General features: G+C 40.5%; 1 protein-coding gene across 1 annotated transcript in view; it reads left to right on the forward strand.

The window, feature by feature from the left end:
- Nucleotides 1-27,594, forward strand: part of LOC149205295 (ubiquinol oxidase 4, chloroplastic/chromoplastic-like) — a 462,750-nt gene that overhangs the window by 11,834 nt on the left and 423,322 nt on the right. Inside the window, exon 2 of the mRNA XM_089394977.1 lies at nucleotides 23,003-23,150. Within this exon, the coding sequence (XP_089251103.1) occupies nucleotides 23,003-23,150 (148 nt within the window). The remainder of the gene's footprint in view (nucleotides 1-23,002; nucleotides 23,151-27,594) is intronic.

A 27,594-nucleotide genomic window follows, 5' to 3' on the forward strand; every position in this document is an offset into this window, starting at 1 on the left:
AAGTGGCACATCACATTGACTACAAGGTGGCTGTTGGCTACCGACTGGAAGAACATGAATAGGAGAAAAGCTCTCCTAGGGGTACCCACTTTTGGTGGGTAACGGGTCTGTTGCTAGCACACGTGAGAGGAGTGCTAGTGCCACCTATACCAATTTTGCATCTTTGATCCTTCAACCTTTGAACATCATCTTTCTTTCTCTTAAATGTAGCTCACACCTCAATATTTTTAGTATGTGAACAAACCTCAACACCCTTTAGCTCTTTATCCAAAGTGTGAGCCTTGACTCTTGTGTAAGAGCCCTTGAAGGTCCAATCAATTTTACATAAATTGTATGAACCCCCACCACCCATTTGTTTGAGTTTGGTAAGATACTTCCAAAGAGGAGAGTACTCTTGTTGTCTGTTTGCTTGAGAAGCTCCAGGGGCACTAGAAATACCACTTTGAGAAGCCATGAACGCTGCAACAACAGTAAATAAATCCACTCACCAAACAAATTTGCTACCCACATCCTTCTTCCTCTTGCCCACAATTGTCCTCTTGCTGGAAATGCACCAAATCTTACTTCCAATGCTCCAAAACACAAGTAAAATGCTTGTTGCTTATGTAGGAAGCTCCTGTTGCTGAAGAATGTGTGAGGAATGAGTGAAAGAAGTGTTCTTTTTTATTGAAAGGAGGCTATTAGGTTTTATAGAGATTTTTTTTGTTTTTGTTTTTATTTTGAAATGAATGTAAATTTGGGTTAATTAGTTTGTGGAGTGAATTAAAGTAAAATGCAATGATAAATTTAACTGTTTTTGGCCATATAAGGGTTGCATTCCCTTCTTGGATGCTTGTGTGGGTTTGCATTGAAACGTGGTGGAATTGGGCTAAAACATTACTGGCCATACCATACAGCGTTTCCAAATTGTGAAATGCCACACGATACGACCAATGTGTTTCAATGGCATTTCCGGTACTGATATGTTAGGCTTAGGGTTGTTTCCTGCAACATAGAAGTGGAGTTAGCACAAAACAGAGTATAATAAATTCTAAGCCTTCACTTTGAAATCAATACAAAGCAGAGGGAGAGAGGAGTCAATACAAAACAGAGAAGAATGTTTTTAACATTCCAAGTTCCACTTTAACATTAGTATGAATTGGAGCCAATTGAAAGAAAAGTAAAAGTGGAGTAGAAATTTGGAAATTCCATAACCTCACTCTTGTTAGAAAATTAGAAAGGCAGAAATATTTTCTCTTGTTGATAATTGCTTGTGATTTCCTTAAGTTATTGTTATCTTTCTTAAGTTCTTCTTTTATCTTTGTTCATCAAGTAATTACCAAAACCAAAACACGAAGATCAAGGACACTAGAAGTAGGTGCACAACTAGGGCAAGACCCCTATATGAGGGAAAACCCAGTCAAGAACTTTTCCTTCAGTAATTCAAATCAGATAGACCTAGATCCTAGACCAAGAGACCTTCCTCCTCCACCAAGTCAGCCCTTAAACTGTTCTTCCAACCTTCAAAGATCAACTGCAATGATATTGCATCAACCCTGCTTCAATACTGCATCAAGGACAAATTTTCGACCCTACTGCATCAGAATTTCGACCTAGCTTCAAGACTGTGATTTTGACCCTCCAATAGCTTCAGTTCCTTCTCACTTGTGAGATAAGAGAGGGAGAATTTCGACTTCCTTAGCAAAATAATGACCTCCTTCTCCTTCGCTAGCCTTTTCCTTCTTCCTTCATGAATTTCACACTTTTACTGCTTCCAGTTACTATAATTCGAACTTGTGTGAGATGATCTTCCAAATGAGTCGAGTTGCTCCAATATATAGTGAGTTGGTAAGGTCGAATTCCCTTGTTGAGGCTGACTTGTCCTTCCTTGAGGCCGACTTGGTGGAGGAGGCCTAATTGACCTATTTTATATTAAAATAAGTTTCTTTCTTGACAAATAATTCCCAAGAAGGCTTCTTTACATTGTGACATGGACAATGACACTTGACATGAACCCTAGAGGCCTTCAATGGAGCCTTTGACCTAAAAACAATTGACTCAATCATGAAACCAATGCTTTAATAAGTCAATTTATTTAAAAATAAAATTTCCTTTTCTTTCTTTTGATAAATATATACAATTATGAAGATCGATATTAGTTACATTCTTCAACACTCCCTCTTAAGTCTTAACTAGGGATATATTGATAATTACCCCTATTTACAGAGGTACATGGAAAATCTTAAGATGAATTACGAAGAGTTCAACACACTCAGTGCCATGGACTAGATTCCGGACCAGGGTAATCTATCCGGGTGGGACTAAGATGTTGAAGAAAGTGTAACTAGGTTCGGTTTTCATAATGACATGATCTTTGTAAATGATGTAATAAAGAGAATAAAATTATTATTATTATTTTTTATATATCTTGCTACATGGGTTTCATGAGCAAGAAGTGTCATTAGGTAAAAGACTTCTTCTTGATGTCTTTAGGATTTTATTATTATGTCAAAGAGTCATGTCATAGAGAAGCTCTTTAAGAGCCTATGTAAAATGTATTTATGTCAAAGCAGCCCTCCAAGACCAAGAATAATCCTCCATTGGCATGCTCAAGAAGTCTGCAAGCAAATCGATACAAAACTCATCAAGTCGGCTTCAATATTGAATTAAATAAATAAATAGCAGTCATGTCGGCTTGGTCAAATGACATGTCGGTTCATGAATTCACGTCGGCTCAATATAGGTGGCTCAACACTATAAATACCCGTCTAGGGTCAGCGAAAATATAACAAGGAGTTCTCGCATTCCTCTGAAATTTCGCATGAAGGAGCAAATCCACATTAGGGTTTGATTGCACCTCGGTTGGGTATTAGGTGCAGTCATGACCTCGGATGCATGGAGCAGGAATGACTTCGGACGAGGACGCAACATTGATTTGAGTTCTGGGCTAGATACATTCTCGGCACAAACATAATTCGTGTGATGACAATCTCGACATTACAGTGAAATAGATCTCGGATGGATTGATCTCTCAATGGTCTTGATATATATATATATATATATCTATATATATATATATCTATATATATATATATATATATATATATATATATATATATATATATCGGTGGTATCCCTGTAGCAACCTCGACATAATGAGCAACAGTAGCTAGATCTGCACTCTCGGCATACTGTCTCGGCATTACCATAAAATGAATCTCGGTGATGACAGTGATTCTCGGCATACCCATGATCTAAAGGTGCAGATCTCGAATGGATGGAGCAGAGATCTCATTCTCGGCATACCTAGTAAATCTTGGATGGATGAAGCAGAGAGGACTGCAAATGAGGACACAGTATTGGCATGAAGTCTGGGCTAATAGTCTTGGCATATTTATAAGTGTATCTGTGCTCTTACTACCTTGCATACCCTCAACAAATCCCAGTGCAACGTTACTTGGTTACAGTATCGGTGAAAACAAAGACGCAGTCCTAATCACAATAGTCTCGGTGCACAATATCCATTATTATCTCGACATCACTAAAAGGGTAAGGATCTAGAACATTATCACAATCTCGATGGATGTATTTATATGAGGATAAAAGACTCACTATCTCGGCATAAGGAGAATCACAGTGATCTCTCAGTTATGCTTACAGTCTCGACATATTCTCTTGGCATACGATCTTAAGGTACAATGATGATCATAGTGCTTATGGAAACATGATGAAGCAATCATCATAATGATTGTCATAATGAAGCCCTCAGTGCATTAATGAAAGCATAGAATAAAGATCACAGTGAAGATCTCAATAGATCTCATTGATATGAGAAAGATGCAGCAGTGATGACTTCAATGGTGCAACAGTCATGATAATCTCAGCAGTGTTCGAGCAAGAGGATTGATGTCTTGGTCTTGGAGAGGCAGAGTGTGTCAAGGGTCGTGGTCTTGGTATTCGTCAGTTGGAATCTCTATAAGAAGAATTTTGCGTGGGTTTTCCTATCAAAGAGGGAGAGGTTTTGGCCCTAGCAAAAAGCCAAATACTTTGTGTTCTTGTCTATTGTTTTGATAGCAGTTTGATGAAGCTAACATACACACACTACTAATGACAAGAAGATCAAGCTAAGATAAAAATGTAAAAAGTCATCACAAATTGTTATCATGTTAAGAAGAATCTCTGTAATTCTGAATGCCTTAGATTTTTCAACATAAGATGGACTAAAGCTTTCAACCAGTCTAGGTACCATCTGGCTTACTGGGTAACCATCAACCCAGGGATCTAGGTGCATATCCAAGGTTAGAGCTCCAAGACCAACGTCACCCTCCCTTTTCGAGATCTGGACATCAAACACACATAGGCCAGCTAGATGTCCTCCGAAGCATCCGCCATTAGATGCTTCATCTCTCCCTAATAACTAGATATATCCATTTGTCCAAGCATGCTTCCCAAGTGTTTGTCCTTCTTTACAGAGAGATTTACCTGTTCAAACACAACCCCAATTAGTAATAAACTTTCAAATATACATATACAAGTAAACACAAACCTTCGGGGCTCTTAATCATCTTGATGCCACTTAGTTATTTATATTCAAATATTTGGAAGCTTTTCATTTCTTCAACAACACCAAGACATCCTCAATATATTGTAGATCTATTCATTCTCTGATTTCTTCTATAAGATATTCATCATGACTATCATAATATGCCCTCCCTCTCAACTGGGGAGATGTATTCTTTTCTTCTAACCATGCTCCCTCTTAACTTGGGGAGATCAACCACTTCCTTCTTCTATAACATTGGAGAACCTTTCATGTCTTCATTCCTTTTTACAACATCAAGGTCATCTTATTCATATAACTTCCTTCATCATGTTTTATACGAACATCTTCAACATCTTGAAGATTATGTACCTGCAAAACTTAAATAGCAAGTACAACCAAATACAAATATATAGAAGCATGAAGTTAATTATGTCAATACAATGGAAGCATCAAAACATTCAAACTTTAGACATCAAATACCTAAACCTAGTTAGGTTTATAGAAAGTTACATACTCATATTCTTGTTGGGGTTTTGTCACAAACCCTAGACTACAGGGCCTCAATATTACTTTTAGAGATATATGACAGAGTCTGCTATGATTTACTGCAAACCCTAAATTCCATCTTCGAGACACAAAGCCTTAGATATCAGTGATTCAATCAAATAACAATTCTACCATGCATCTACGGTTTCAATAATTTTTAGAATTTACATGTCAAACACTACTAGGGTTTGTTGCAAACCCTAGATATTATCATCAAAGCTTAATCATATCAATAATAAAAAACAATATCATCATGCCCTAGAATATTAATCTCTAATGAAGTTTTGTTACAAACCCTAAACTAAAACATGAGCATTAATTAAGTTAACATTCTTGCATATACATATCTAGGATTTCATGCACTAGCATTTCATATTCATACGTAATAGGTAAATCTAGGATACAAACATCAATACATCAAAGTTAGATATACAACAATTTCATTTAGAGTAGGGTTTCGGTCATACAAACGAATATACACCTAGGGTTTCGATCTTAGGACATTTTTTTTTTTTTTTTAACAGAATCGGTTACTTTTGTATTATAAAAACTCAGAAGCATAGTTCTAATACATAAATATCGATAGTTTGGGCGAAGAGGGACAAAACCGGGTGCGCAGACCCATTTTCCTCATTGCTGCCTCTATGATAACTGAAAGTGAAAAGGAAACGGCTATATTGCCGAACAAAAGCACCACCTAACCAACAAAATTTACAGTCCATATTATCTAGGGAAGTTTCTGGGTGACCGAATCATCGGGGAGGGGATCTTTCCTGGCGCTGGCTTTAGTTGAGGCTTCAGCTTGATAGCTCTGGGAAAGGGCTCTGATCTGTTCAATGGCTTCCTCCAGATGGCTGCACCTTCCCTTCAGATTTTCTATTTCTTCTTTTTGCTTCTCCAACTTCTTCCTCTTCGATCTGCTGTCGGCTTCATAATCGTCTTTTAGATCGTTAAAGTGCTTGACAAATCTGTTAATCATGATTGTGTGAGTTTTGCACATAGTGCACTCCTTGTTGAAGATCCTGTCTATTGGATTAGTTGCTGGCTCCTGAGCGTTCGGCTGATCTTGTTGATTCGCCATGTTGCTGGACAGGATGAGAGAGTCTGTAGAATGAGAAGACAGGTGGAAATCGGGGAGAAGGGAGATAGCGGGAGGGGAGGCGATAATACAGAGCAGGTGGCTCAGAAATGTGAGGACTGAAGAGCGCTGGGGATTGAGGTGGATGGGCAGCAGTGGATTGCGGGGAGCTCTGCAGTGATCAAGAGACAAAATGTCAGCAATAAATAAAACAACAGAACGTATACCAGCAGTTACCAAGAGCAAGAAGCGGAGCTCTGGATCCCAATGAGAGCTGGGAGTTTCAGAACGATGCCATCGCTTGGTGAGAACGCATAGAAGATGCCTTGCTGAGCCGCGAGCTGTGGAGTCCCTGAGGTCCAAGCTGCAATATATAGAAGGAGAGAAGCTCCTCAGAGGCTTAATCCGGTGCTGAGAGGATCTGATCTTGGGAGGATTGAGATCCTCTGAAATGATTCTGCTACTGTCAAGGAGCGTGCGAAAGGGATGGGCTCGATCGCGCAGCCAGAGAATGACTGCGCTGAACAGAAGGTAATTCATGATGAGATAAAGCTTAATGATGTGCACCGGATCATGGGGGCGGTTTTGTCTTCTTTGGTACCATTTTGTGCAGTCGAGAAGATTTGGGGAGGGGAAGGGAGATTTGGGGAAGAGCCTGATATGATGGAAATGGTGCCTGAGGTGACTGATGTTCTGGAATGAGGAGATGGGGAAGGGCTGCTTAGGGTATATCTTTTTCATAAACTGCATCATTCTCTCTGACCTGGCCTGTCTGTCTGCTTGTAGCTTTGTTAGCTTGTTCATCCGCCTCCGTGTTGTTTCCTCTTAGCACATGCTTGAAGGTGACTCCGCTTAATGTCCTGATGTTTTCCATTATCCTGCTTTTTATGTTGTTCAAGGCCATTTGCTTGAAGTCTTTCCCTGAGGTCATGGCCGCTATTATAATAGCGGAATCGCCCATAATAAGAAGGTTTTGGAGGCCAAGTTTTCTAGCGATAGAGGTCCCCAGAAGGAGGCTATAAGCCTCTGCCTTATTATTTGACATAGTGCCTAAACCCCATTCATATGTCACTATGGTTTTTCCTTGAGGATCTCTGATGATGCCATCAGCTCCAGCTTGGCCCGGATTATTTTTTGATGCCCCATCAAATTGGAGGGTGGGTCTCCTTTGTTTTTGAATCCAATTTCTGACTTCTTCCTTGGTCCCTCTTAGCTTCCAATCCAAGTTTCCTTTTCCTGTGTTTATATTTTTTTTTGTTTTTGTTTCATACTTGAATTTGCTCACCCACTCTTTTACTCTTGCATCTGTCGATTCCGAGTCTATCTGGGTTATACCATTTGCTTCAATAGTCTCTGAAATGAGTGCGATCGCTTTAGCCAAGGTGCCAGAGATGCTTGGTTTCTTGTTGTTGAATATGCACTTGTTCCTGGCGATCCATATCTGCCAGCATAGATTTGGGGGTATACTATTCCACGACCTTGTAGCTAGGGTCTTACCTTTTTTGTTTTGGGGGAAACTTTTTTCCCAATTTTTCTGAAGAAGAGTAATCTGGTTGGGAAGATCACCTGTGATTAGAGGACTGGTGATGAGTTTCCAACAAGCTCTTGCGAAAGGGCACTCTATAAAAAGGTGGTTGCTGCTTTCCTCCGCAGCCCTGCACATGCAACAGATTGAGGGGCCTTGTATGCCCTTCTTCCTGAGATTTTCCGCAGTGAGAATTTTGCCATGGAGAAGGGTCCAATTGAAAAGTTTTACCTTTGGCAGGCATTCAGTTCTCCAAGCTGCTTTGTGAAGAGGCCAGTTGTTTATTGCTGAGGCATTCTGAAGTGTTTTATAGCCCTCTTTGACCGTGTAGCTGCCACCATTGGGGTCCCATACAAATTTGTCATCTGTCGTTTTATGAGTGGGAGCTGAGCCTATGAGAGAAGTCTTAAGATCAGCCCAGAGATTTGTGAGATCGTTGGGAAAAGTGATAGACCTCCAACCTATCCAACAGTTGTGTTCCCAAAGGGAGATGTCATAAAGAGTCTTGAAGTTTGCCTCTGCCATCCACCGTTGCAGGGGCCTGAATTTAGGAAGCGCTTCCCTAGCCTCCGATCCCATTATTCTGTCCTCCCAAATGCTGATATCTCTGCCATTGCCCGGAACTCTGGAGATACAGGATTTGAATTGGGGGAGAGTTTTTTTGATAAGCTTCCAAATGGGTGTACACTGCCTGTCTATGATGGTTTCTGAGAGGATATTACTGTTGACCCCGTTCAGATATTTCTTCTTGATGACTTCTGTCCACCAGGCTCCTCTCTCATTGAGAATTCTCCAGATCAATTTGTAGCCCATAGCCATGTTTGCTAATCTTGGAATTCTAATTCCGAGCCCACCTTTCTCTAAGGGAAGAATGACCTTGTCCCACTTTACCAAGCTGAACTTTTTTGTGTCTTGCTTTCCTCCCTGCCACAAAAAGCTTCTAATTATCAGCTCCATGTGCTTATGGATGCTGGCCGGGGCGAGAGTAATGGCAAATTGATAGATTGGAAGAGCTGAAAGGATGGCTTTGATGAGGATTGTTCTGCCCGCCAAGTTAAGCCAATACACTCCCCAGCTCTGTAGTTTCCCTCTCAGTTTTTCGATTAGCTTGGCCCAAATCTCAGTTTTAATTGATTCCTTGGCTAAGGGTAGCCCCAAATACATAAAATGAGTCCAGTTCCTTTGAGCAGGGATTTCCATGATTATAGAGATTCTCTGAATTATGTGTCTGGGGACATTCCATGTGTAGATCATGCATTTGTTGTTGTTAAGCTTGCCTCCAGAGGCTTGAAGGAATAGATCCAATGTTTTCTTGAACCTCCGGGCCATGAGGCTTGAGGCACCTCCAATTAACAATGTGTCATCGGCGAAAAGGGAGTGATTAATCCCCTTGGTTCCTCGAACTATATCTACCCCTGTTATTTCCTTTGACTTGCGCATATTCTCCAGATGCAAGCTTAGAGTTTCAGCCATGAGGATGTAGAGGAAGGGGGATAGCGGGCATCCTTGCCTCAAGCCTCTTGAGCTTTTGAAAGCTTTGCTGGGCCTGCCATTAATGAGAGGAGCTGTCCAGTTGTAGGATATACATTCCATAACCCTGCTGATGAAGAACTCAGAGATGCCAAATTTCTTTAGAACTGCCTGGAGGAATGAATGGTTAACCCGGTCAAAGGCATTTGCCATATCGAGCTTGATGATCATGCCCCTTTCCTTTCTAGATATGCTACTTTGAATAGCCTCCTGAATAAGAATGACATTATCCGTTATTTGTCTCCTAGGGACGAAGCCTCCTTGGTTCTCGGAGATGAGGGAAGGGAGGAGTTTTTTTAGCCTGTTTGCTAAGATCTTAGTGATGATTTTATAGGAGACATTGCACAGGGATATAGGGCGGAATCGATCAAATGTTTGAGGATTGGGGTCTTTGGGAATAAGGGCTAGATGGGAGGATTTTATGCTGCTGCCCATTTTGCATTTTGTGAAGAAGTTTTTTGCCATTCTGATGTAGTCCTTCTTGATAATATCCCAGTGAGTTCTGTAAAAGGCCACTGTGAAACCATCAGGGCCCGGAGCCTTGTCCGAGGCCATGCTGTGAATTGACCATTCTATCTCCTCCGTCGTGATCTCCTTGTCCAAATCGACATTTTGGGCTTCTGAGATCTTATTCTCCATTATGTTGAGGAATTCCGGATTTTCCATGTAGTGCGAATCTGCTGTTAGGAGAGCTTGGAAATGTTGGGTCGCTGCTTCCCTAATTTCCACTTGTTCTTTTAGATCTCTTCCCTCCACTGTTATTCTTTCAATGTTGTTCCCTGCTCGCCTTAGTTTGAGGCTGTTGTGGAAAAAGGAGGTATTTCGATCTCCTGATTTGAGCCATAGGCATCGAGACTTTTGCCTTTGCTCTTCTTCCTCCCTTCTATTCTGTTTGTACAGCTCCTTATACAGTTCGTTTTCTTTAACTTGATCCTCTTCAGTGTCTTGTCTACTTTCCTTTTCTTGGTTCCACTGTGTTAGTTTTATTTGGAGATCGATTTTTTTTTTGCCTTCTTCTTTTGCGTGGTTTCTTGCCCATTGCTTGATGGCGATCCGGAGGAGCTTGAGCTTGGTTTCCCAGATGTAATGAGGGGAGCCCGAGATTTCTATTGCCCAATGATCTTTTATCAAGGTTCTGAAATCATCACTGCTGTCCCAGGCTCTGTTATACTTGAAAGGGAGCGGACCCATATTCTTCCCTTTGTCCAGTTTCAAAACCACTGGTTTGTGGTCTGATATATAGCCTTGAATAATTGAGCTTTGAATGCTTGGGAAATTGGCCACTATTCTCTCTTGTGCCAAAATACGATCCAGCCTCTCTTTTATGTTATTCTTGCCTGTTCTCTTATTTGACCATGTGAAACGCCCATTTTGCGGTGGTATGTCCACCAGATTGTGGACTTGAATGATTTCTTCTAGTGCATCTCTTGAGGAATTTGCGTAGAAGTTCCCTCCCATCTTCTCTTCAGCATTCCTTATTAAATTCAAATCGCCTCCCAAGAAGATGTTCCTTCCTTGAGCAGTCATTAGGTCTGAGGTGATTGATTCCCAGCAAGAGGCTTTTTCTCTGAAGTGGGGGGGTGCGTATACATTATAAATTGTGTACTCTTCTGTCGAAGCTATATTTTGCATCTCTGATCTTATTCACCATCTGTTCTGCCTGTGGTCTTTAAGTTTCCATTTATTTTTGTCCCAAATTGTCCCTATGCCTCCTGAGGCACCAACTGCACTTAATGCTATTCCTTCATAAATTCTGCTTCTTTTCATGCCGTTTTGAAATTCCTGTTCAGTGATTTTGGTCTCCTGGAGTAGGAGAATGTCTGGATGTTCTGATTTGAGGAGATCTCGGACTGCATTTGCTTTTAGGGAGGAGCCCATCCCCCTACAATTCCAAGAGACCAAAATCATCATTTACTTTGTTTGTTGTGGGCCCCGCTTTTCTCTTTCATCTTCTCTCCGCTTCCTTTGGTCTTATCTAGATATGTGTCCATTGGCTGTTGGGTCCTTGTGGCCATTTCTTTTGCAGCGTTCTCATCCCTTATCTCTTTGTTAGATTTCCTTCCGACTTTTCTGGGAGGATCAGTGGAGGTGCTATTTTCCTTTGACTTGTTCCTAGTTAGAATTCTTTCTACAGTTGGGGGAGGGGAGGTTGGAGGAGGAGAGGTAGGGGTGACCTTGGGACCTCTCGGGGAAGGGGGAGGGGATGGGGGTTCTTCTGCGGACAGAGTTTCGAAAGGGTTGGAGGATGAAGGGAAGGAAGGGCCAGATCCAGAGGGTTGGGAGGGCGGGGTGGGGGTTTCAGAGGGGGTCTTTGGGAATGTTCCTTGAGGGGGGTTTGATTTTTTCTTCTTAACTATTTCCCATGCTTCTTCCGGAGCTTCAACATTGATATCAAAAACATTTGATTTAGATTTGCTACATCTATTGGCAAAATGCCCATATTCATGACATACCTTGCACTTGAAGGGCAGCTGCTCGTAGTCCACTTGCTGTATGTGCGTCCATTGGTCGACTTTAAGTTTGATTGCTTCCGGCAGTCCTTTTCCCAGATCAACTTCTACACATATCCGTGCACAGGCGTGCATGTTCTCCTTTGGTTCCGATCTGTCAATATATTTTCCAACGACGTTCCCTATGGCTTTCACTGATTCATCTCCCCAGCAGTGAAGCGGCAGGTGGGGAAGGCGAACCCAAACAGGGACAGCGTTGGGAACATCCATCTCCGGGTCAAAATCAGGGGTCCATCTGTTAAGGTAAAGGCCTCTGGTATCCATAAAGTAGGGGCCATTTCTGAAGATGAGATTTCGGTCTTCCATTGATTCGAAGAGAAAGGTGAAAAACCCTCTCCCACAGAACCTTATTGCTATCTTTCCTTGGACCATCGAGTTCCAGTTCCTCTCTACCCAGCGTTGGACAGTGCGAGGAGAAGGCCATAATCCCGTAAACTGGCCTACCAGGCCACGTTCTGCCAAGGCAACAGCAGCTCTCCTCGGGAGGGCGGGAGGGAGCGAGACTTCCGGGATTTCATCCAGTTTTTTGATGAACCTTGAAGCTGTAGGACGGATTTTTCCCGAAGTATTCTCTGGGATGAGCGAAGCAAAGGACTTTTCCAGATCTTCCTGATCCTGAGAGGGAGGATCCAATGCAGGCATGGTTACTGCACAGCCGGCGCTCCAGCAGAAGCCCCGTGAAAAGGGGGAGGGCAGGAGGCCCAGAGAAAAGAGAGGGCAGGAGGCCCCGGGCGTGAAGGGAGACAGAAGAGGGAGGGCGCAGCCTAGCAGCAGCGCTGCCAGGCGCAGGCACGCAGAGGGGTCAGATCAGAGAGGCAGCAGGGCGCGGGATCGCCAGAGCTCCGAGCGCATCTCTTTCCCGCATGAATTGATTTGCAGGATCTTAGGACATTACTATAGATATTACAAGGGTTTTTCTCATAAACCCGAATTCATCAAACCCTAAAGATCTAGTGTTCAAGTTAACATCAAATCCTAAAGGACTAGGGTTTCTATCATAACAACACCAAAACCGTAAACATAAAATGAATTGGTTTTCTAGATTTCAATCAACCCTAAATAGACTAGGGTTTCATAATTAATATTGACACACCCTTAGGTTAGGGTTTTACAGTGAATAATAATATTATAATGTGGGTAGATTCAATCTAATGATTAATTACCCTAACAAGAATCTTTGTGATTCAAAACCCTAGACATAACGATGTTAGTAATGTAAAGCAAATTTAAAATAGAATGAACATACCTTTTATGAAGAGAACCTTATAACAAAGTTTATAGTCTAAGGCATACCTTTGAGTTGTTCTTTAACAAACCTTGTAGGACATCAAATCTTGATGGGCTTCAATAGAACTTCTTTCATGCTTTAAGTCTATCCTTTGAAGTCTCCTCCATAACCCTTGAGCAATCAACAAGCTTTCCTATCCAAGGAAAATATAAAGAGAGGTTATTAGTATACAATACAAACAAGTGTTGCTGTAAGGAGGAAACCAAACATGAAAAGATGAAACCAAGAATAGAATACTTATCTTTTGGTAAAATGGTGGAGGCTCCCTCTTAACCAATCCTTTTGAGGGATACCTACAATCTTATAAAAATGAAAAATGTTCTAACAAGACATGTTAGACCCATAAACTCTAGAAATCAAAACATAAAGGAAAACAATTCAAAACAAAAAAAAAGATTGAGAGGGCTATGTGAGAGAGAGAGGACTTAGTAGTATAAGTCCTTGACTTCTGATTATTCGGTCTTGTTCTTCTTAGGTGGATCTTCATCAGCAACATTCGCATGTTCCCTCTCTCTCTTCTTATTTCTTAGATTCTCTGGACAATGGATTTTGTAGTGACCCATCTTGTGACAGTTGTAACATTCAATATTGGATAGGTCCACTTTCTTCTTTGGTCCTTTGAACTTCTTGAAGGTTCCCTTCTTCTTGTGATGAGCAGAATAGGCATTCAAGGTGTTTTCTTCTTCATCCTCCTTCTTGTTGTTTACTAACGATATTCTGGCTTCTTCTTGACTACATGCATTCCACATTTGTTCAAATGTTGGAGTATCCTTCCAACTGTTAAGTCCTGATGCAAAGGCACTCCAAGATTTTGGTAGTCCTAGAAGGGCAGTAATTACGAGCTCCTTTTTTGGGACAACTTCATCTATTGCTTGGAGTTCATCTCTGATTCTAGATATCCTTATAAAATATGATGAAACGGTATCATTATTTGTCATTTTAACAGTTCTTACTTCATTATCGAGGCTTGTTATTTGACCTAAGTTGCACGCAGCGATGAAACGTTTCGGAGTTTCCGAAATGGGTATGTTTAAACGTCACCTCCCAAAAATGGAAACGTCAGCCAAAACGTCGTTCGAAATGTCATATATGTTTATATATATAAAAAAAACATTATAAATAAATGAATAACACAATATCTTGCAAGAAAAAAAGGGAATAAGACCCATAGATGACAATCTAGAAGGAAAACCAAGTCTATATTAACTCTCAGAGATGATTACATTATGGCCGAGTTTCGGTCGAGTTTCAAAGTTTCGGGTATGAGTACGTCTCGAAATGCCGGGTTCCTAGAAATGTCGTGCAACATAGTATTTGACCAATATTCTTGATTGTGAATACATGGAGAGAGCCTCATTCATTTCTTGAGCGGAATTTATATTGGATATGTATGGAATTAGGTTATCCTTAACTGATCCAGGTGGCTCCAGAGACACACATAGGGCAAGGAGGACTCAGGGAAGCTCAAAAATCAAAGTGTTTGGATTATGCTTGAACTAGGACCAGAGCGTAGATCTCGTCTTCCTGATCGCGGTGGTGTGAACGGTTCGTCAATCAAAGTTGGATTGACTTTTTGATGACTGGGAAGCTTAAGGAGGCCACAATTTGGACTGAACCCGACCATCGGATCCCTGGCCTAATTGTGGGGTCGTTAATTTGACTCCTACGGCTTAAAAAAAAACAAATTTTAAAAAGGTGCATTATTGTTATATATATATATATATATTAAGGGGGTGGGGGCCACCAATTCCACCACCCCCCAACCAACCTACATACCATAAGGTGACGCTGGCGGGAGTTGAACCCGCTCGGCGACCGGGCCAGCCTCGTGAATCACACCATACCACACAAAAACTAAACATTAATATATAACCACCGAACTTAATGTGCCCGTGATTAATATGGTTTGGTTGGTGCAGAAGACATGGGGTGGGCCGCCCAATGCGGATCTGGCCCCTTTTAAAATTCATTTTTGGTTTTTTTTTTTTTTTTTTTTTTTTTAACCACATGGTGAATTGGTAACTGCCAGTCCTAATCTATGGGAGACCCAGGATCAATCCTCGTAGCTGCCACTATAACACCAAGAGTACATCCAACTACCTGCGAGTCGATATACTAAGATCCTATGGTTTTAGCAAAGCGAAACTCTCGTGCCGCCAAGGCGGGTTGGGGAATCTGCTTCTCGAGCATCTACCACAGCAGGCTAGTGTACTCAATGAGATTTGAACTACGGTCTCCCAGGCTTTGCCCAAGTAGACATACCGTCAAACATTTTTGGTTTTTAACAAAAAAACAAACTATAATGAGAGGCGCTGGGATTGACCTCCCGACCTCTCCTCTATTTTCGATCTTACGCCAATCTATCCACAACGAATTTCTTGTAAACTCAGCCCTAGAAATTTTATATAAACCTGTCCATTCTCTCAGTGGGGGACAGATGGAGGAACCAGGAGTGGGCATGCATTTCGAGGCAGTAATTTTTAATTAATTTTTAATGCAGGTGGAACCATGAATTTTGCAGGAGGGCCAAATTTCCACTTTGTCAAATTTTGACAAATTTTATATGGATTCAACACTTCTCGTCGCCACGAACGCAATGGCGTTGTCTGTGTCTCCATCAGAGTTCTGCATTTTTCGGCCATTTTCAGGATGAAGGTGGAACCATGATTACTGTAAACAGGGAGCGGAGCCATGAGCCTTGAAATTTTCCCGAGGAGGTAATTTTTCTCCTTGTCGGAATATAGTCAAGTTTATGCTTGTTTTTCACGGTTTTCCGCAGGGATCGCAATGGCGAGGTCAGATTCGCCATTTGAGTTGTAGATTTCTAGTCCCCCCATGGAGTAGAATCTTTGAGGAAACCCAGGGGAATCTAAAAGAGTCCTTGAGCCCCAGATTCTCAACTTCTCAAAATTCAGATTTTGGACAGTTGATTTTGCACTATTCGATGCCACAAGTCTGATGGTGCATTCGGATTTCTCATTCTCTCATTCTATTTTTCAGCCACTTTTTTAAGTGGAATGCAGATGTCCACATTCATGTGCGAGCAGTCATTTTCATGCGATAGATACTCTAAACAGCTTCAGCAGTTTGACATCCGCTTCTTTAGATGGCCCTTGGTTGTGAGGTATATGCTGTGTTCATGTACTTCTTCTTTATGCATTGCGTTGCATATATCCTTGTTGATGTTTGTGTGGGATCTTGTTTCTTACTCATTTTATGATCCCTGCTTGATGTCACGCGGAATCGCCTATGTGATATACTTGTTGTCATGATTTGTCATGTTGTGTTTTGAGATCCCTTTGTTGTATGTTGATGGGATACTCATGTGTCGCCATGCATGTTGCTTTGAGATCCCTTTTATGCCATGTTGACGGGATACTCATCATGCATGAGTTTTGTGTCATACTGATAGGAGTCATTTGACTGAGAGTTCCTGTAGTGGAACATCTCTTAGAGCCACTCCTGTGTGAGGGCATTTTCCTTGTATGATAGCGGCATCACCTCTATGTACATCATCACTTTGACAACACTTAATGCAGTAGTCTACACCCTCTTGACACCGAGGCCCGGAGACGTAGTCCCTCGTGGACGAACTCCGTTATCAACGCTTATGTTTTTATGTTGCTGATGATTTTCATGTTCCTCTTCTTTACAACATGTATATGTATTCATTTATGTTCTTTTAAAAATGCAATTTAACACATCACGAAAGTAAAAGGTCTTGGAAGGGTCCTTTGTCACACTCGGACCTAGATCAAGTGGTATCAGAGCGGTCTTTGCGTTGATGTGAATTGCAGCATGAACAATGGAACGTGCAGCGACAGAGGATGAAAAAGCGATGTATGAGACCATGCTCAACATTTCCAAAAGGGTGGAAATCATGTATGAAACTCTACAGAAAGAGACAGAGGAAAATGAGCGATTGCAACTTCATTTGCAAGCCACGGAAGAGGCCCTGGAAGAACTGAAGCAAAACAAACATAATCTTCAAACAGAGAACGTTGAATTGAAGATGCGTCTACATGAAGAGAAAGAGGAGAAACATAGTCTGCTACGACAACTGCAAGCAAAGGATGAGGCCTTGAAAAAACTGCAGCGTGACCCATGTGAGGTAAAAAGTAGTTCTCCATCTTCATGTATGTTTCTTGATGATGATTTCGCTGTTTTTGAAAATCATACCACAAGAATTGGCTCCAAACTGTTGAAGAAAATGGAGTATGAAGGAAAAGGCTTGGGCGTTAATGGCCAAGGCATTGTCAACCCCATCAAAGTAGAGGAATTACTGTGTCGAACAGGACTTGGGTATGTTAGAAAGAAAGTTGGGGAATGCGCCACGACAGTTAGCGAACCGCCAACAATAGATGATGAGAAACCCTCATCAGTTCTTTCCAAATCGAAAGAGGAGGTAAAAGATGTTGATTTCCTTTCAGTTTTTTCGTCACATAGTATGACTTCTATTGGAGATGTGGAGATCCCAATTACAGGGACAAACAGGAGGCTCCTTACAAGGACGAGGCACGAGGAGGAAGAAGAACTTGGTGTTAATAACCAAGGCATAACTCAACCATTGGAGGTTGGGCAGAGACCTCAATTTGCAGGCTCGAGATACACCAAAGGAGAATGCTCAAAGGTGTCATATGCTTCCAAGACATCGTCAAAATCGTCGAGGAAAGAGAATGATAGGAACCCATCCCCATCATCCCATGGCAGTTTCCATTGCAGGGGAAGAGTCGAGGCAAGCTCTCATCGCCATACTTACATCGGAGATAGCAAGGGAAGGTATAACCACTTTCGATCTTCAAATGTTCATTTCGATTATGATCATGTTGATAATGATGAGTGTAAAACATGGCATTGAAAAACATGTACGTGTGGATTACATAACCATACATTTTCTAAGTGTTGGAAAAGAATGGAAGCACACAAAAGGATGAGGCGTGAAAGACCCTCTCAACAACATGAAAAGAAACAAGTTACGCAGATATGGAGGAAGAAAACCTACTGCAGTCATTGCGATAGAAGTGGCCATCAAAGAGCCACTTGTTGGAGGCTCCATCCAGAGCAACGCCTTAAAGACAAAGCGTTGGTGCATGAACCAGGTGAAACAATTGTTCGACAAGCAAAATCGCCACACGGAGGCGACCCATTCACATTAATAAGTGAAAAATGGTTTCTAGACATGTTGTCGTTTCATGGTCGTTCTTTTGTAAATCATTTGTTGCATTTTAAAATGTAAAATTGATGATGTGTTTTCCATCACTTGTTCAGCAACAATGATGTCTGGTCTTATTTTGAGTCGCATTTTACACTCTGAAAGTGATGTTATGTTTCCATCACTTGTCAAAACAATAATGTTTGGCCTTATCTTTGTAAATCATGTGTTGCAGTGATGATGTGTTTTCATCACTTGTTGAAGCAACAATGATATGTTGGCCTTATTGTCATAGCTGGGGTATTGTGTCCATTTTGATGTAAACTTGACTGTCGAGTATGTGTTATAAACTCGTGGCAAGCATGGGACGTTTAGGTCATTAGTTGGTCATGTCAATCAAGCATGTAATTTGCAAAACAATGTACTACAGGTTGCAGAGGTAGCAGGTGTTGGCTCGTCACTTAAGGCTTCGAAGAACAAAGGTGAAGGAGATGGAAGCGAGACCTTTTTAGGACGCTTGTGATGCAGACATGGTACAAAGAAGTTGCAAATTATTTTTCATGCTTTTGGAGGATCAAAGAGGAGCTAGTGGGGAGAATTGATCCAGGTGGTTCCAGAGACACACAGGACAAGGAGGACCCAGAGAAGCTCAAAAATGAAAGTGTTTGGATTATGCTCGAACCAGGACCAGAGCGTAGATCTCGTCTTGCTGATCGTAGCAGTGCGAACGGTTCGTCAATCCGAGTCTGGATGCGAAAGTTAGAAGCAGTCAAAGTTGGGTTGACTTTTTGATGACTGGGCAGCTTAAGGAGGCCACAATTTGGACCGAACCCGACCACCAGATTCTGGCCAACTCCGGCCGGATTCCAGGCGAAATTGTGGGGTCGTTAATTTGACTCCTACGGGTTAAAAAAATGAATTTTAAAAAGGTGCATTATTGTTATTTAAAACAAATATATATATATATATATATAAATATATATTTATATATATATTAAGGGGGTGGGGGCCACCAATCCCACCACCCCCCAACCAACCTACGTACCATAAGGTGAGGCCAGCGGGAGTTGAACCCGCCCGGCCATGTGGGCCAGCCTCGTGAATCACACCATACCACACAAAAACTAAACATTAATACATAACCACCGAACTTAATGCGCCCGTGATTAATATGGTTTGGTTGGTGTGAAAGACATGGGGTGGGCCGCCCAATGCGGACCCGACCCCTTTTAAAATTCATTTTTGGTTTTTAACAAAAAAACAAACAACTATAATGAGAGGGGCGGGGATTGACCTCCCGACCTCTCCTGCTCTATTTTCGATCTTATGCCAATCCATCCACAACGAATTTCTTGTAAACTCAGCCCTAGAAAGTTTATATAAACCTGTCCATTCTCTCAGTGGGGGATAGATGGAGGAACCAGGAGCGGGCACACATTTCAAGGCAGTGAGCTTTAATTAATTTTTAATGCAAGTGGAACCATGAATTTTGCAGGAGGGCGAAATTTCCACTTTGTCAGATTTTGACAAATTTTATATGGATTCAACACTTCTCTTTGCCACGAATGCAATGACGCTGTCTGTGTCTCCATCGGAGTTCTGCATTTTTCGGCCATTTTCAGGGTGAAGGTGGAACCATGATCTCTGTAAAAAAAGGGAGCGGAACCATGAACCTCGAAATCTTCCCGAGGAGGTAATTTTTTTCCATGTCGGAATATAGTCAAGTTTATGCTTGTTTTTCACGGTTTTCCATAGGGATCGCAATGGTGAGGTCAGATTCGCCATTTGAGTTGCAGATTTCCAGTCCCCCCATGGAGTAGAATCTTGAGGAATCCTGGGGGAATCTAACAGATTCCTTGAGCCCCAGAGTCTCAACTTCTCAGAATTCAGATTTTGGACAGTCGATTTTGCACTATTCGACGCCACAAATCTGATGGTGCGTTCAGATTTCTCATTCTCTTATTCTATTCTTCAGCCACTTTTCTAAGTGGAATGCAGATGTCCACATTCATGTGCGAGCAGTCATTTTCATGCGATCGATGCCATGAGATCGATGCTTCGAACAGCTTCAGCAGTTTGACATCCGCTTCTTCAGATGGCCCTTGGTTGTGAGGTATATGATGTGTTCATGTACTTCTTCTTTATGCATTGTGCTGCACAGATCCTTGTTGATGTTTGATGTGGGATCTTGTTTCTTACTCATTTTATGATTCCTGCTTGATGTGATGCAGAATTGCCTATGTGATGTACTTGTTGTCATGATTTGTCATGTTGTGTTTTGAGATTCCTTTGTTGTATGTTGATGGGATACTCATGTGTCGCCATGCATGTTGCTTTGAGATCCCTTTTATGCCATGTTGGCGGGATACTCATCGTTCATGAGTTTTGTGTCATACTAATAGGAGTCTTTTGACTGAGAGTTCCTGTAGTGGAACATCTCTTAAAGTCACTCCTGTGTGAGGGCATTTTCCTTGTATGATAGCGACATCACCTCTATGTACATCATCACTATTGACAGCACTTAATGCAGCGACCTACACCATCTTGACACCGGGGCCCGGAGACGTAGTCCCTCCTGGACGAACTTCGTTATCAACGCTTATGTTTTTATGTTGCTGATGATTGTCATGTTCCTCTTCTTTGCAGCATGCAGATGTATTCATTTATGTTCTTTTAAAAATGCAATTTAACACATCACGAAAGTAAAAGGTCTTGGAAGGGTCCTTTGTCACACCCGGACCTGGATCATTAACTCCATCCACTATGAGGTTCATAGCCACGATTTCGATTTCTTTAAACTTTGCTTTCTCTGCATCACTTAATTCATCAGTAGGCTTCTTGATTTTTCCTTTAATGAGATCCAAAACTTTGTTCTTTTCGAGAATGAGGTATATCCTCTTTTTCTAGGCCCTATAGTTGGAGGCTCCTTTTAGTTTGTTTTCTCCCTTCATTGAGTTTGTCATAGTTCCTGTAGATAGTAGGCTTGTCTCTTTATATGATCCTTTTCCTTAATGACCTTTCTTTGATCTCCTTTTCCTTAATAGATCTTCGACTTGCCTTTTTCCTTCTTCTTCACCTTAGCTCTGATACCATGTTAGAAAATTAGAAAGGCAGAAAGATTTTCTCTTGTTGATAATTACTTGTGATTTCCTTGAGTTATTATTATCTTTCTTATGTTCTCCTTTTATCTTTGTTCATCAAGTAATTAGCAAAACCAAAACATGAAGATCAAGGACATTAGATGTAGGCGCACAGCTAGGGAAAAAACCCTATATAGGGAAAAACCCAATCAAGAACTCTTCCTTCAGTAATTCAAATTAGATAGACCAAGATCCTAGACCAAGAGACCTTCCTCCTCCCCCAAGTCAGCGCTTAAACTGTTCTTCCAACCTTCAAAGATCAATTGCAATGATACTGCATCAACCTCACTTCAGTACTGCATCAATATTGTATCAAGGACATATTTTCGACCCTACTGCATTAGAGTTTCGACCTAGCTTCAAGATTGCAATTTCGTCCCTCCAGCAGCTTTAGTTCCTTCGCATGTGTGAGACAAGAGAGGAAGAATTTCAACTTCCTTAGCAAAATAACGACCTCTTCCTCCTTCGCTAGCCCTTTCCTTCTTCCTTCTTGAATTTCACACTTTTACTGCTTCCAGCTACTGTAATTCGAACTTGGGTGAGATGATCTTCCAAATGAGTTGAGTTGCTCCAATATATAGTGAGTTGGCGAGGTCGAATTCCCTTGTTGAGGTCGACTTGTCCTTCCTTGAGGTCGACTTGGTGGAGGAGGCCTAATTGACCTATTTTATATTAAAATAATTTTCTTTCTTGACAAATAATTCCCAAGAAGGCTTCTTTACATTATGACATGGACAAGGACACTTGACATGAACCCTAGAGACTTTCAATGGAGGCTTTGACCTAAAAACAGTTGACCCAAGCATGAAACCCATGCTTTAATAAATCAATTTATTTAATAATATTTTTTTTCTTCTTTCTTTTGATAAATATATACAATTATGACTCATACAATTATGAAGACCGATGCTAGTTACATTCTTCAACAACTCTGACATCAGTCCAAATCAGAATCAGGGTGTAATTAGTTCAAACTGGAGTCAGAGTAGATGTAGTGCTAAGTGGAGTAAAATTTATGGAACCATTTCATTGTGGATCTATTGCAGAGTTAGTTCAACACAGTTAGAGCAGAGGCAATTCAAAGCAGAGTAGAGTTCTTTCCAAATTTCTGTCCTCACTTTGACATTAGAGCAAAGTATAGGCAGGGGGGAGTGATTTCTAAGGGAAGGATTCATCAACCAACCATGCGATTTTCTATATGAATGTCACATTGAGCTAGGAAAATATTATAGCAAAGGAGCCATGGGCATGGGAGTCCTATTCCCAAGTGATTTGGAATAGTGAAAACCCTTGTTGGCCTCAACTAGATTAAGGAGAAGCAATATTCTAATGATACTTTGTTCTCACCAACAAATTCAAGGCTAGAAATATGCCGGCTCCAGGTTTCTATAGGGGAAGACACTTCTGAAACAACCACTAAACACATTGCTGGCCATAACTAGATCTAGTGCTCCTTGCTGGTCCAGACTCCCGGTGCAAGATTAAGGGAAAAGGTACATATCAATACCTTTGTTAGGACCAATTAGATCAAGGAGTAGGATATACTCATAAATTATTGGAGTAAAAATTTGTAATGTTTCCAATCAAATACTCTTTAGCATATATTTTATATAATAACCTTATAATGGGCTTTGTTAAATCAAAATAGGGTATCATAATTCTTATTCTGCTTCATTTAGTTTCTGATTTGTGTGCTTATTTCTTTTTCTAGTCTTAGCAGGAAGTTGATTTCTATCCAAGCCACACTAATCCAAAAAAATGATGAGAATGAACTTGAGAGCAATATTATTGGCAATCCGTCAGGGATGCTCGAGAGATGGACAATTCAGTTTGAGCAATCTTTCAATATAGTTTTGATAGTAAGTATGCTTAACATGTCGTGTGTTTTTTAGTAATCATGAAAAATTCAATGTTTGTATTTGGTTATTTCTCGACACAAAAAATTGTTTAGAATAAGTAATTTGCACAATGTATTATCTTGTTAGATGTGAAGGACATGAAATATCATTTTATTGAGCTTCTTAGATCGCATAAAACATAATTGGAGGACTCTCAATGTATTTATAAGCATTGAAGCTACAAAAGAGTAAAAGTTACTTGTAAGAGTAAAAATTCATCGTACATGTGTGAAAGGAAAATTGAAGCAAATATCTTGTCTTTCAAGTATCCAAGAAAGAGTCCTCGACTAGGGTTGCAATCCCCATATTTACATATCCTCATCTCTCCAAAGGTTGAGTCACATGCTGCTTTATTCCTTTGTATTATTGGTTGGCTTTTGGCTAGTTTTGGTTTATTGGATTTCCAGCTCCTTTACTTTTAGTAAGTTTTGAACTTGGTTGTTGAAGGGCATATGGTATAATGGCAACTAGTGTTTAGAGTGTTACCACACAATCTTGCACCTTAGTGCAAACCTTTCACAAGGTACAAAATGGGTGGAATATTAGAAGTGTTAACACTATCACCTAGGAACTTCTCTCCTCATTTTAGTGAAGGTGGATCATCACATGGAAGGCTTCCCTAGTAGCCTTTAGGTTTACTAAGACAAGAAACAATCAAGTGTAAGGTCTCTTAGATAGCTACCCAATTTACCACTAACTAAATATATCAAACAAATGATGGATTAGGTGGTTATTCAAAGTGAATTCCAAATCTGAGTTTTATTCACTTTAGGGTTGTTTTAGAGGGCTTATTATTCAAGGAAAAAATAATTCGAGAACAGTCCACTTCTGAAAATTACAAAATGCTGTTATAAAACTTGCATAAAATATCAGAAATTACAGCAATGGGCAAGTTATAACAGCAGTATACTTCAGCCCTTTAAATTCTCCAAGTGGCATGTGTGGCTCCAGAAAGGTGAATGGCTCATCCAAATGGTCCTTTTACAATTTTTTTTTTCTGAGAATTTTTGTCCCATTCAGGGTATGGTCATGACGATGTTAGATACATATCCCTTAAGGAGGAGGCATATTTATGGTGCTTAATTGTGCATCATTTTTTGCACAAATATGGCACTATCCCTCATGGAGATTTCCAACAGGCTGAGTAGAAAAGCCCTGGTACTTATCACTAACAAGTTGATGGGATATAGAGGAGACAATGTAATTCGTATAGCATACAGTACTGGCATGCATTTGAATGAAAGGTTTCTTTCATAAGTAATATGAACAAATTAACAAGCTACAGTTTCAAGGAAAATGATGCTAAAGGATGTAAAATGGCTTAAACATAAGCATAAACGGTAGAGGTATGAGCTGGGCTGCAGTGCTCCAACCAGAGGTTACTTTGACTACTTGCATGACAATCAAGTCCATAGATAGGCAATATTTTGGGAATTACCATGATCATGACCAACAAGCAACCTGAATTTGCATATTTGTTTCAGTGTATACCAGCATTTGATCATGACATTTCCAGAATCCATAAGAAAGACTACTAGGGTCTAGAGCATGAATAAACCAGGCAGATTGAATTATACATCCTGAAGGGTGCATTTTCAGCAGTCAAAAAGTACAAGAATAAAGTGTGGGGATAAGAAAAGAGGTGTCTTCTACTTGTTTGAGTTTGGAAGATATGTTGCAACAGCACAGTCACATTTGTTCATGAAACTGAAAATGACTTGTACCCAGATCCTTGGAGGTCCAGTTGAACAGGTTACAGTCTGTGTTGAACCTAAGTGGATGAAGAGAGCCTCATGCGATATGATGTTCTTACAAGCTTCGATCTGCTTCTTTTTCTTCCTTCATATGCCCAGAATATATTGATCTTTGTGTTCAGACGACTTATGCCTTTGAGGAGAATGAATAAATCTTATTTATAGCCACTTATGAGGTCGAATGGGTGCCATTTGCTAGCTGAGCTGACTTGAGGAGATGGAGGGCCGACTTGAACACTTGGGAGCCAAAACTAAATTTCAAAAATTTAAATTTTTGTTCCTTTTGATAATTCAAATTTTGACAAGTACATCAATATGAAGACCGGCCATAGCTACAAATCCAACACTTCCTCTTAGCTAGGGAGGTATTCATAATGACTATCAAGATGATCCTCAAGTTTACAAGTTCTCTAAGGAAAGGTCAAGATTAAGATAAGCATCATTATCAATAACATAATCACCAGATTCAAAATAATCACGTTTCACCATCAAACAACTATAGACATAGTCTAAGTGAGATACCATAGGCCTTATCAAAGATACTCTCTCTAGAAAATGATCAGAGCAAGATGCTGGGAGGGTACAACTTCTAGGACCTTTTCTCCCTAATGCAGGTTAAAATGACACAAGGATAACTTCCCTAATCAGGTCACTATACAATGACATAGAGAGAATGATTGTCCTTTGCTGGACCATTTTCCTATACACGTGAATGTGACACAGGGACTACAACACTAATTAGGTCACTATACAATGACACTGGAGGATGTCTGTCCATCGGACCATTCTTCCTAATTCAGGTCAAAATGAAACAAGGACTACAACCCTAATTAGGTCACTGTACAATGACACAGAAAGAATGCCAGTCCACCAATCCACCAAACCATTCTTCCTAATTAGGCCTAAGTACTTGACACAAAGATAACCTCCCTAATCAGGGCAAAGTACATGGCACAAGAAGAATGTCAGTCCATGATGCTATCTAATCTTTCAAACCATTCTCCCTAATTCTGGTCAATGTACATGACACATGGATAGCTTCCCTAATTCTGTTCAAAGTATATGACACAGAGATAAACCATATCTATGATGCAATCATCACTCCCTCTCAATCAAAGAGGCAACTCAAACTTCTCTTCAGAAGGAGGCGTTGTCAGCATATCGACTATCTGCTCATCAGTGGAAATATATTTGAGCTTCATTGCTTCCGCTTGCACCATGTCTGTCATCATGGTCGTCACCTACACTTGATCAAAACTTGCAAATTACCTCTGAAGCTATAATGCTTCTCAACTAGCCAATCTAGCTGCAATATACATTGTGTCTGACATACTGCTTCCTGCTTATCCAAGAAATCAAACATAAGCAACTGACAATTCATCATCCAAGAATCTGAGGTCAACTTTCTCTTAGATCATAATAGGGTTTTCTGACTGCTCCTTCTGGAGGCAATAACTGCTCCCTCTGACACATGAGTCCTTCCACTTCTTTTAAAGGCAAATAATATATAAGATCATCCTTGGTTTTTTCAACTAAGCCCAAAAGTCTTCTTTAATCATGAGGCTTCTTTTCATGTCCTTTAAAGACATGAGGCAACCCTTACAACTGAGGCAAATGTCTTGACATGATCCACTCCCTCTTGTTGGGAGAACCTTCTCAAATCTTGCTGCCAAGCTGTGATCTGTTGCATGCTTGGTTCTTGACTTTTGGCATACTTCAAACAGTCCATTCCCTCTGAGCTAGGGTTTTATGTAGTACAATTTATAAATTCTGGAAATTGCTTTGCTTCATTCTTTCTGTTCCTCCATCCGTTATCAACACCTTGGTAGCTTCTACTATGTACCTGCAATCCTCACAGGAGGCCATGGAAGAACAATTACAACCAAGAAGAGAATTTAGAGACAAGAGACTAAATAACAACAATAAATCAAATAAGAAAGATATAGAATACTTATATTTTGAGAAGAATGTCAACTCCCTCTTAATATTTATACTTCTTGCATCCATGTGCAACTTTGTCCATGCCATCCTTTAGGTGTTATTCCTTCCTCTCAAGAGCTAGGGTTTCTTCTTTTAGTCGAAGGATTGAACTAGGTCTAAATTCTAGGGTTTTATCCATAGACGTTAGAGCTTTCTTATCAACAATTCCAATTTTCTAGGGACTATTTTAAGAAAGGTTCTAAACACTTCTAATTTAATGTGAGGGACCCTTTCAGATCCCTCTTGCTCCTAGACTACTTGCAGTAATCCTAGTAATATAAGTCTTTAACATCAGATGCTAAAGCCTTTGAAGAATCATTCTTGGATTTCTTTTCAGGAGTATGCTCATCATCATCATTGCCCTTCCTCTTCTTATTGTTCGATGCTTTAGGACAATTATTTTTATAATGTCCAAATTTGTGACATCCATAACATTGGACTTTGGACAAGTCTTTCTTTCCTTGGAGATTGGATCTTCTACTTGCATTCTTATTTTGAAAACCAAACTTCTTACCATTATTCCTTCTAGATTTTGTAGCAAAAGCTTGAGATTCTCCTTCATCATGTCTTTGGATCTTCCCTTTAGCAATAAGTCTAGATTCCTCTTGAGTGCAATTGGTCCATAATTCTTCAAAGCTTGGAGTATCCTTTCTAGCACAAATGCCAGCTGC

This window comes from Pinus tabuliformis, chromosome 1_2, assembly GCF_031772625.1.
Source record: "Pinus tabuliformis cultivar Carrire ecotype Pingquan chromosome 1_2, CPIR1, whole genome shotgun sequence".
NCBI lineage: Eukaryota > Viridiplantae > Streptophyta > Pinopsida > Pinales > Pinaceae > Pinus > Pinus tabuliformis.